This window comes from Sceloporus undulatus, chromosome 2, assembly GCF_019175285.1.
Source record: "Sceloporus undulatus isolate JIND9_A2432 ecotype Alabama chromosome 2, SceUnd_v1.1, whole genome shotgun sequence".
Classification (NCBI taxonomy): Eukaryota; Metazoa; Chordata; class Lepidosauria; order Squamata; family Phrynosomatidae; genus Sceloporus; species Sceloporus undulatus.
In genome coordinates, this window is record NC_056523.1 from 76,565,562 (window position 1) to 76,577,760 (window position 12,199).

Sequence of the window (12,199 nt, forward strand, 5' to 3'; positions counted from 1 at the left end):
CAACAGAGGGATATCAGGGTTTTAGTTTTTAATTGTTGTTTTTATGCATTGATATTGTGTTTTAATATGTTATACTGTTTAATACTGTCTTAAGGAGGGGAGGGATAAAGTGTTTTAATTGTCATATTTTATATTTTAGTTGTTAACCCCGGATTGGTTTGCCAGAGGGCGGTATACAAATAATAATAATAATATAATAATAATTATTATTATTATTATTTACACTCAGAACACTGCCCATGCTGGCTCTCTTCTAAAGTATAGAGCTACTGAATTTTTTTCATATAAGTCAGCTGCTACCAAGCAATACTTCCCCTGTATGTATTATATTTGATAAATCTGATCAATTTATCAAATAATGGAAAAGCAAAAACTGAAAGTGGTTGCAGATCAGATCAAGCAGTAAAGTTCAGTCACTGGCTACAGGTCATGCCTGCGGGACATAAGGCTCTGCAGGTGTTGTTGGGTTATAAACTCACTTCACCCTAGCCAATATAGCCAATGCGGGGGGATTTGTGGTCCAGAAATACTGCAGAGGTGTATGTATAAATGCCTATACATATACTTTTGTTAATGATTTTCTGAAGGGTTGCCATGTTACTCACTGCAGGAAAACTGGGCTGTGTCACTTTAAAGATGAATACAGTAATGTAATGCTATAAGTTTTGTAATTTGGCAGTTAACACATACAGATGAGGTTTGGGAGTTAAATAGTGTGGTCAGATACAAATGAAAAGTTTTTAAAAATACAATCTATGATAACTGTGTTAAATGTCAAGAATGATTAACAATTAAGACCAAAATCATTTTCTCAAATGATGAACTGTTTGTGTAGGCCAAGCATGGTTTGAGACAGCCCAAGGCTGGAATGCAAGAAAGGGATATGCAATGCAGCAGGGTTTGTTAGCTCTGACAGCTATAAAATGAGATTATTGTTAACACTACCACCTGAGGGCTATGATTCAGAACAGATACACTCCAGACATCAGCTTTAGTTCTTGGAGTGATTTCATTGCTGAGCAAAGCTGAAGAGTCTCATATGTTAAAGTGATATCACATGCCTGTATCCAGTTGCTAGTCTCACCCAGAATAAACTCATTGAAGCAATGATGTAGTATTGATTTGTCATTCAGCAGTAGATTCAATGGATCCCTTCTGGTAGGGATTTGCAGTTGGTTTTAAGCCACAGTGTTTCTGTGGTGATAGTGTCATTGATTATTATTCAAAGTATTTTTCTAGATCCTGTCCAATGTTTCCAATATAATAAAGACTACTGTTAAATTGTATTGAAATAGCATGATGAAGAAATGATCTAAAATGGATGGATTAGCTTGAATGGAAGGGATTACATTCAAAACATAACTGTACTGATAGACTGGCCATATCAAAATGGATTGGTTCAGATAATAACAGCAAGTTGCTAGGCATACTCATGAAATGTTAGGAAGAAAGGGCTGTAAAACAGTGCCAGTCCTATCTGCTCTAAGCTATCTTAAGGTGTAGTGAAGTGAAGAACATCTGGGGACCATTTACACCAAAACACTTATAGTGCTATGATTCCACTTTAACTGCTATGGTTCAATCTTATGGAATCCTAAGGTCTTGTAGTTTTCTGAGGCTCACCAGGGGTTCACTGGCTGATCCCGAAATTTCCTGCCAAACTGCCAATTCCAGAATGTCATAGGATGGAAGAATGGCAGTTCAAGTGAATAATAGCACTAAACAGGTGTGTGTGAATGCACCCCTGTTGTCACTGATGAGTAAGATTCAGATAACTATTCTGTTGGCGTCATATGTGGAATGGGAGAAGGAATCATCTTTTAGCAACAATACCTTGATAGTCATCCCTTACACCTTCCCAGCTAATAGGATTTATGGAACAAATGTACTTTATGGTTGGAAACACACTACCCTCAAACTTTCAAATAGTTATGGCCATGAACACTCAGAAAATTTTTGTGCAGATTTTTAGGTTCTTTTTCAGCTATGAATTACCAAAAAGATGGTTCTTAATCAGCCTATTAAGAGCAATATATTGCACAGATGCCAACTGTACAGTGGGAAGCAATATTAAGGGAATTTATGACAAAAAATTCATAAGGAGTAGAAATTGAGAAATGTCCAAGTGAGTGAAAAATCTCTGACATTAATTTACTGAATTTTGGTTAAGGTTTACAGAATTTTGAACAGTACATATTCTGCAACCTATCTTATATCTAGTAAGATATAATTTGCAAAAATTGCCATTACCAATTTTTCAACTGCAGTTCCAATATATAAGGAGTAAGTTCCCTTGAATCCACACCATTGGGTTGTACTGTCACCTGCTCAGTTTTGACCATGTTGATGGGAAATTATATGGCTGAGATTGTTGGCTTTTCTTGCCAGTGTATTGTAATTGTTATAATTTGTTAGTGTAGTAGACATTTTAATGCTCAAATGTATTATCTAAACAGCGGTGCTACTGAAAAACTACGCTAAAACTTAGAAGTCTGGGAAACTCCAAACATTCTGGCTGTAATTATGTGTAAAGCACCAGTGGACAACTGTGGTCCTCCAGATATGTTTGGCCTCTTAGTTCCATCGCCCTACCCAGCTTCATAGGCGATGAGGAATTATGGGAGCTGAGGCCACAGTGTCTTCTCCCCTGCTATAAAAGCACAATTAGAGATATATGATTCAAAAGGATGTAGGACTACCTCAGTCTAAAAAGAAGCTAGACAGTGTCTTTACTTCTAATATTGTAAGCAGTGAGTATATTTTGATCATTTAGTTCACTAACATTGTAAGTTAGGTGCTGTTGATTCACAAGTATATTTATACATGCTTCATTCTTGTTTTTCAGGTCCAGAACAGTTTCATAGGAGAAACACACCATTTTGATCTTCTGCAAATTTCTTGGCAGGCTGGAAGAAAAAAAGTTGGCTTAAATGCTGAACAGTATTTGATATTTTAAAGTGGAAAGACTCAGATAACTTGTGGACAAAATGCTAAAAAAGATGGAACAAGCAGATTTCATCAAATCCATCCCTAGGTTGCAATCTTCTGCATCCAAAACCCAGAATTCTGTAAGATGCAGCCATGGCAGTTAGTGGTATGAAAGTGGTATAATTGTACAGTGTGAAGAGAGATATTTGAGGTTCTAAATGTATGGTTTTTAGGCCCCAGGCTCCTATGAGGAAGAGCAGGGTATGAATCAAGTGGATGCCAAAAATATGGGACCTCAAGTCCTATTCCTCTCAGTGATTGCATGACATTGCATGGCAGCATTGGATAGCGTGTGGCTGCACTGCCATTAGAGAGAACATGGTGGGGCTCAGCGGATGCTCCAATCCACAGATGACAAGCCTGCAGATAGAAAGGCTGACTGTAATTTCTTTACTTATTTCCAGTACTCTGAATCAGTGATGATTCAACCCTAAGGGACAGTTTATCATGCAATTCTGCCAAAGCAAATTCTTCATGTAAATATGACTCTGGTTCATAAATTTCATGTGAAGATGAGCAAGCGAAAGCCTGCACATGTGAACTACTCTAAAACTATGCTTGGGGGACAAGTTCAAGATATGTGTGCACATTGCATTGACATTTCTGAACAATCAGTTGGAGAGCTTGAAACATTACATGAGAAAATGACCCCAACTCATGTCTACCTTGTATGTTTTCTAATCTGAATACCAGTAGGAGCCCCACTTGTGCCAACAGTACTGCACAATCCAGGAGGTCACAGGCTCACTGCCTTTTTTGCAGCACGGCATTGTTAGGCAATTAATGCTTCCATGGACAACCGATCCCAACCTTTTCCCCGGGCTACATTGCTGTTGGATCTGCTGGATCCATGATCACAGGACTATGAACAAAAACATACATTAGTTTTATGAAGAAATATTCGGGTATGTAAACTAACAGAAAAATAACCATGAAGGAATACGCATTAATTTTCTGATTATAAGAGAGTAAACATGCTATGGTTGATGACTCTAACAAAAAAAATACTTTTGATTGTTTAATCTCATTTTAACTTTGTGGATTTTTAATATTTTTTTAAAAAATTATCGTAACCTGTAACATTGTGTCCTGAATTGAGAAAAAGGCAGGACAACAACAAAAGAACTCCTAACATTCCAAATAAAAACCACTTTCTAATACACTGTTTTATGTTTGTCTTTCTTTTTTTTAGGGGGCCTCCAAATAGCCTTCTGTTGTTGTATGCCGCGCAAGTCAATTCTGATAAAAGGGTACCTAAGGCAAATGATCACTGGGTAGTCTTAGTAACTCTTTTTTAAAAGACCAGAAGTCTGGCAAAAGCAGTTTGTGCCTCTGTCAGTAGCCCTCTGGATAGGCAGCAGTGGCATCACTAGGACTGGTGTCACTGATGTGGTAACTCATCTTCTCCCATACCACACCATGCAGAATCCATAGTAATTTTTAATATTAAAGTTACTTATAAATTGTTAATTCCCATATATCGCTGAATGTAATGCCAATTTGGGACATAAACAACTGGCAAAATTAAAATTATACCTTTAAATTACAATATCATATGCATGGCTTAAAGTACAGTTTACACTTGTCCCTACACATTTGCAGTTTAACTTTTTCATATTTGATTATTCACGGATTTATTAGTATGTTCTTGCTAAGAATTATCAGGGCAACTCTATGGCCAACTTTAACCAAAAGTCACACTGAAGGACTTAGAAATTCCTAGAGAAAACACTCCACTAGGCATTTGTAGCAACTCCAATGAATTCTATAGTCAGTGTCTCTGGTTGATTCCTAGAGAGGTGCTCTGTCAGGTAAAACTTAGTGAAGTCAAAGGCTTTCATGGCTGGCATCCATGACTTTTTTGTGAGTTTTTTGGGCTGTGGCCATGTTCTAGAATTTTCTTCCTGATGTTTCACCAGCATCTGTGGCTGGCATCTTCAGAGAATGCTTTGCCTGGAAAAAGTTGGGTGTATATATACTGTGTGAGCCTGGGAATGCAGGAGTGATTTGCATGTGTATTGTTCTGTGTTGATGGCTGGTCTCAGCCTGGGGGCTAATACAAAAGAGGATTAATGTCTGCAATTGGTGACCATTATCTGCTGGGAAAGCCCCTGACTCTGATGGTTCCTATTTGCATTTGCTGAGGAATAGCAAAGACTCAGCAAATGCAAATAGGAAACCATTCAGAGGCAGGGGCTTTCCAGCAGATAACCATCACCAATTAATCCTCTTTTGCATTAGCCTCCCAGGCTGAGGCCAGCCTCAGCAGAACAATACACATGCAATCACTCCTGCATTCCCAGGCTCACACAGTATATATACACCCAACTTTTCCAGGCAAGCATTCTCTGAAAATGCCAACCACAGATGCTGGTGAAACATCAGGAAGAAAATTTTCTAGAACATGGCCAATAGCCCGAAAAACTAAAAACAAAACAACAACATAAAAAAACCCTAGTACGTATCCTAGACGTACTAAATGGCGGTGTGTATCCCGCCTTAGTGTTTATGTTATTTGTGGTTTTTCCACATTCATGAGGTCCTGTGTCCCTAACTTCAGTAAATGTGGAGGAAAAAGTGTATATGTAAACAGTTGCATGTGGTTAAAGTGAAAATTTGGTAAAACTGAATGTTTTAAAATATTTTTAATTAAAAGTTGAAAAAATTAAGCATTTTTTTAAATTTAAAATTTAATTTAAAAAATAACCTTTTCTCTTCCCACTGATCCTCACCCCTACTCAGACTGTCTCTTCAATGTTTTAAAGGGATGCAAGCAAATGCCACAGCCTATTTCTACCAAAGAACAGATGTTTAGGGAGCAGTATCACCTGGTGTGGCCTGCACCCTCAACCCCTCTCCAGTAACACCTCTGAGTAACAGAAAACAGCAAAGAAGCAGGTGTGGCAGAAGATGAGACAGAAGAGGTAACAGAAAGCGAAAGAAACAGAGAAGCAGAGAGGGAGAGGCAGTAGGAGAGAGAAAAGAGTGTACTAGGTACGTAGAACAATGAGGGAGTGGAAGCAACCAAGAGAAAAAAGGAGGAGGAATAGTGAGTGAGACAGAGAGAGAGCAGATAGACATTGAGAGAGGAAATGATGGCAAAATGCAGGAGAAAAGGTGGTAATGGCAGAACATGAGAGAAAAGAAGTGGCAGAAAGTAAGCAAAAGAAGAGGTGGCAGAAGGCAATGGGAAAGAGGGAGATTACAAAAGAGGGAAGGATGGATCTCTGGCTTCCTTTACTGCTGGCAAACATCCTTGCTCAAGGGCCACTTGTGGCTTGAGAAGTATTCTTCAGGAAATGTAGCTCTATAAGTATCTAGTAAAAGACCCTTCCACCATATTCTGCTGAGACAGAAGTCTTGGGTACGTTTACTCTGGAGGATTAGAAAACAACTATTTACAAATTTTAGTACCACCAGGAGGCAGATGTGGGCTGAAGAGTGGGATGGTCACCTTAGGTTGCTGGGAATAACCATAAAAGGTTGGAGGAAGAAAGCTGTATGGGCTGTGGGACTATTGCATTGCATAAACTAGGCTACTGCTCTCAGTAGGGTACCACTGGTCATGCTGGCTGGGTGATTCAGGAGCTGGAGCCCTCAAAAGGTAAACTTTCCAGGTTCTCCTTAGGAGGATGCTGTCCTGCTGTTTCCATAGAAGGTTCAACTGACAGTCTGACCAGGCTTATATATATGGAAGTGTGTAGGGAGGAGCAGCAGGAGGGGCTGGTGGCTTCTATGCTAGTGAAGCAGTGAACACACTCGGGGTTTTAGCCGAAATGTTAAAGAAACCTATTTTGTGGTTAAGGTTCAACACCTTGGAGAGTTTCTGCGTCATTTCCATGGAAGCCACCAGCCATCCCTGCAAGTGCTGGAATGCTAATTTGCTTTCGGCCTCTGGCAGAAAAGCCCTCTCTGCTGGTCCTGACACAGAAACTAATTCTACTGAGTTACCCATGGCCCACAAGTCAGAACTATTTCTGACCTTATTCTCAAGTTGTGCTTCTTTGGTCTAGTGGGAGAAGCTGACTTCATGTATCAAAATGCAGCTTTTGCAAATGAATTAACTATGCATGCTGGCACTTGGAGGCTGTACAAGTGTGCTGAAGAGGAAATCAGAGGTACTCTATCTTTAAAAAGAAAGAAAGACTGGTGGTGTCTCTAGCCACGCTGACAGAAGTATCTGTAAGGAAGAGCAACAAGAGAAAGCAAGCATTCTTACCGTTGTCCCTTTAGGTGTTCTTTTACATGTGCCCCTATTGTGGGCTCCTCAAGGCTGTAGTACTCTGTCCAATAGATGCAGAGCATTTTATACTGAACCAAGAGGTTCATCACTGTGCAAAATCCTTCTGCTGTGCTGAACTGCTCTTCGCGACCAGTCCCTTCTTCCCAAGCATAGATGGTCAACAGTTCCAAGGCAAACTTTGGTGGAAGGGATACTGATGGATGTACTTCTCTCAAGGCCTGTTTTAAAGGAGAGGGACAAAAATCAGTAAAATCAGAGAAGGCTGCAGACCCTTGTCCTACATCCACTTCTGTCCTAGTGATCATGGCACATTATTTTATATCTCTACACAGAATTTTCTGTGCATGTATGAAAATGCCTCCATTTATTTGCCAGGTTACTGACTCTGTATCCATGACATTGTAAAGAAGACATTATACTTTGATGAAAGAGTTTTAAAAAGTAATATTTTGTGAATATAAGAAAGTGATTGAAGGTCAGAGTAAATGAACTGGGAAGAGTAAGTGAGGTGAAGAGTAAATCTGTTTGAGTGTGAATGGGAAGATTTGGAAATTCAATAAAGGCATGAGAACAGAGAGGAGGAAGAGAGAGAGGGTGAAGAGTGGGTATTTGTAGAGGAAGTAAATAGAGAAGGGAATAAGGGAAGGTATTGAGTAGATGGAACAGAAAGAGGAAGTAGGAGATAACAGTCATCATCAATTAGAACAATTAGAATAACAGGATTGACAATTTGTAAGAATGTAGGTAAAACGAGTAAGTCTGGAATATATGTTTGTGTAATGTATGAGTTGATGTATGATGTGGAAAAATTTCCTTTGGTAATATCTGTCATGGTTTTTATGAATGTGTAATGTTTTTAAAATTTAATAAAAATTTTCAAAAAGAATAAAGAAAAAGTAATGTTTTGGATTACAGCTCCCAGAGTCCCCCAGATTCCTGGCTTGGTGTTTCTGGGAGCTGTAATGTCCCAAACCAACTTTTTTGAGGCTCTACAAGCTGTTAATTTCCTCTGAACTTCAGGACCAAATGGTAACATGTGTGTATGAATGTAATATCCAAATCACCCTGGGCTACAGAGAGGAAATACAATCCTTATAATAGTGTCCAGGGATGGCAAATTTCACATTCCTCTGTGCTTTCTCAACTAGTAAGCTGTGTGCAATAAAAACAAATAGTGATCATAGTTTTTTGTGGGTTTTTTGGGCTATGTGGCCATGTTCTAGAAGATTTTCTTCCTGATGTTTCGCCAGCATCAGTTACACAAGAAAAATCATTCCATCTAATACTTATTCAATGCATGAGGATGAGAATTCCTGGACATAACCCAATTCCTGACAGACAGTATAAAAAAATAATATAAAATGACATTTATATAAAACAATAGAATGACATGGGTCCAAAACACACTGTAGAAATAATCCAGTTTGACCCTGTTTTAACTGTCCTGGCTCAGTGCTAGGCAATCCTAGGAACTGTAGTTTATTGTGGCACCAGAGTTCTTTGACAGAGAAGGCTAAATGTCTCACAAAACTACCATTCCCAGAATTACCTAGCATCCAGCCAGGGCAGTTAAAGTATTCTCAAACTGGATTATTTCTGGAATATGTTTTGGATCATACTTGAAAAGCAGCTTGCACTTTAACTTGAAATTTTAGGATGTTTCTTTAATGCTGAAAATGTGACATTAACTCGGTACAGACTGCCGGAAAGGGGATTATTTTAGGGCTCAGGAGTGTAGAGCAACCACACGGTCCCGAGCCCTACTGCATGGTGGCACCATCATGGTGAAGCCCCGTCCACATGGGGGCCGCCATGGTATTGCAAGTGCAGTGCAGCGTCTGCATGTCATGGCACCGTGCTTGCGTCATCGCCGCATGACAGTGCACTAATAGTGCACTCATGGTGTCCATCGTGCACAGCAAAAAGAACCCACTTTTAGTGGGTTCTTTTTGGTGTGGAGGGAAGCCATGCAGTTTGGCTGCTGTGGCACCCCTCAGCAGCAAAAACAGGCAGCTCTAGCCCACTCTTTTGGGGTGGTTTGTTGAGCCCCATTATCAACATAATTATTTCACAATTGGTGTGCAAACATTTAAAAAGGCGCTCTCTCTTCTTGAATAATACACATCCCTCAATGGGAGTGAACAGAATCCCTGGTTAAATGCCTGTACTGCAACCACTCACTCACAAATCAAAAGGTTGTTAGTTCAATCCCAGCCAGGAGTTCAGGATCGACTCAGCCTGGCCTCCTTCTGAGGTTGCTAAATTGAGTACCCAGCTTGTTGGGGGCAATTAGCTTACAGTTGTAAACTGCTTAGGGAGTGTTTAAGTACAGTAATAAGCGGTATAGAAATGTGCTTGCTATTGCTATTGCTAATCTCTCAAAGTCCTGAGGCACAAGTACAAAGTTTGAAAAAGTATCCTTACAGCCATGCCCTCAGAGCCAATTAGTAGCTGGAGGAAGGAGGAAAATGCTTGGGCAGCATCCAGCTGTGGCTCTGCAGTCAGGAGAAGGGAGAGGACATCAAGGGTGTGCATTTGTGTAATGGAGATGAAGATGGATGATATCTCTGTACTCACAGCTGCAGAACACCAAATGTACACTGAGCTGGCAACTCTATCCTCTCTAGAACATTAATTGCCATTTGGGCACGATCAAGCACTGAAAATATCAGTAGATGGGGCAGAAGTAGAAAGGCTGGAACTACACTGAGAAAGTGTTATATTCTACCAACATGATGTAGGAACCCAGTCTCCAAAAAGCTCCCGGATCCACAGGCAGCATTGCTAGTAGTGTGTGTAGGCAAAAGGTTTGGCCCTTGCTCCCACCTGTGAAGACAGGGAAAAGAGAGGACCAGCATGGGATCTGATCTCTGCCTTGTTGGTATGGCAAGTCTAAGAGGTCAAATGGCAGCAGATCAAGGGGGCAGGAGGCACTTGTGGCCAACAGCCTCCATGTCTGTGGATGAAGTGGATCTGCTTCAAGTTTTAGTCCAGACTTTAAAAAAGTTATTCACAGTAGTGAGCCTTACTCCCAAATTGGTTCTCCAGCCTGGATAGCTCTTGTACAGTTCAAACTAAAAACCAGAGCTGATTCACCACCCACTGATATGAAAGCCACCACAGCCATTGACAGGGAAGAGGGAAAAGGGGTCAGAGACCAAAGCAGAGACCTGGAAACCTTACTGTCCTTGCTGTAATCCAAAGAGAAGGAAGAGCTCACCTTCTTGCACTCCTTGTACCAGTGTTTGACTAGACGAAGCAGACTCTTGACTTTGGCTGGGCAGTGCTTCACAAAATTCCTCTGCAGTTCCGTGAAAGAAGTATTGAACTCACCAGGCTTTCCACCTGCCTGGATGAGAGCTATGTAGACTTTAGGAGGTGGCTTGTATGACAGAGTTATCTGTCCTGGAGTGGGAAGAGAGATTGAATGTGGGTTATCATAAGACTATTGTACTGTGTCCTTTCCTCTCAGGCAGAGCTGGGAAACTGGTGGTCCTCCAGCTGGATTGGTCTTCAAGTCCCATCAACACTGTCATGGTCAATGGTAAAAAACAATGGGAGCTGTGGATCAAAACACCTGGGGAACCAGTGTTCCCCACCTTTGTTGTAAACAGGCTGCATTATGTGCAGAGATTTCAGCAGCTGTGGTGGCCCAGCACTGGCAATGGCAGGCAGGACAGAAAAGCATTTCACCAGCTGCCTTCTTGACCAGACAAAAAGGAGAGAAAAGGCCACTTCAGAGCAGAGGAGCTGGTTTTGTTGCCTTTGCTAGGTTATTGGCAGCAGTAAATGTATGGTTCAGAATCAGAAATGTGTCCCCCCAAAAAGATGTACCCCCAAATATAGTGCATCATTCCCCTCAAAGCTGTGTCTCAACCTGTATTTTTGCACTGTATTTTTGGACTAAATGCAGTGTATTTATAATATTAACACCCTTTCCCCAAGAAATGAAGGTATACATCGATTAATCACCAGACCTAAAAGCTATGCCCTGAGGCTACAGTGATTGGGAAATAACAAGGTAGGTTCTGAGTGTTTTCCTTTTCTTTTCAACACAGCTATTTATTCTCTGGGAAAGTGATAAACAACATTGTTGCACTACTTTTCTGTTATCTAATCACTTGTTCTTTCTTTTTTGTGTTAGAGGATAAAGGTTTTTAAAATGTATTTGAGGCAGTTGTATTTCAGGCAGTTATGAAGTCGTTGTGGAAATGTGAAGTCAAAGGCTTTCATGGCGAGCATCCATAGTTTTTTGTGGGTTTTTCGGGCTATGAAGCCATGTTCTAGAAGATTTTATTCCTGACGTTTTGCCAGGAGCTGTGGCTGGCATCTTCAGAGAAATCTTCATTGGGGGGCTCTTAATTACATAGGCTGCTCCTTCTTCCAAAGCTTTGGGAAACTGGTTTTTTTAAACTTTGAAATTCTTGCTCAATCTGCCCTTATGGAGGTGGGCTTGAGGAAATGATAAATGATCTGTATCTTGAAATCTAGGAATCTATCAAACTGAAAGGAAGTGTACTACTATGAGACATCTCTATTTTAGAAGATTGGTTAGAGTTATACAACTCTCATAGTTGTGGCAGAACTGCAAGGAAAAAAGGTAGGAAGACACCATTACCAATGACAGAAAAGGAGGTGACTTACTTTACTGGGTTAGGTGATTTTTCAAGCTGCCCCTCCCACAGTGCTTCTGCCTTGAAGAACTCCAAAGCTAGGGTTGCCATAAGGCAGGACCTCCAAACTGGGACAAATGTAGGACAAATGTAGGGCAACATTTTCAAATGTAGGACATGTTTTTTTAAAAATGGAGGACACTTGAAAAAATTGATAATTTTTAAAATTTTTTAATATAAATGCATGTTTCTTAGGCATGCTCAAAATGGAGGACATTTTGGCATTATTCCTAGACAGAAGGCTGAAATGTACTTCTCTTTCTGGCCAAACACCCCCCCCCCCAATTCTACAAGA

The 12,199-nt window shown here is 40.4% G+C and overlaps 1 protein-coding gene across 2 annotated transcripts in view; it reads right to left on the reverse strand.

Moving 5' to 3' along the window:
• Positions 1 to 12,199, reverse strand: part of LOC121923507 (2'-5'-oligoadenylate synthase-like protein 2) — a 22,504-nt gene that overhangs the window by 4,759 nt on the left and 5,546 nt on the right. Inside the window, exons 3-5 of one of the 2 annotated variants that reach the window (XM_042453986.1) lie at positions 10,452 to 10,636; positions 7,208 to 7,449; positions 3,720 to 3,850 (exon numbers count right to left, since the gene is read on the reverse strand). In XM_042453986.1, the coding sequence (XP_042309920.1) occupies positions 3,811 to 3,850; positions 7,208 to 7,449; positions 10,452 to 10,636 (467 nt within the window). In that variant the 3' untranslated portion in view covers positions 3,720 to 3,810. Of the gene's footprint in view, positions 1 to 3,719; positions 3,851 to 7,207; positions 7,450 to 10,451; positions 10,637 to 12,199 lie in introns of those variants that run through there. The other variant, XM_042453985.1, reaches the window with a different exon arrangement.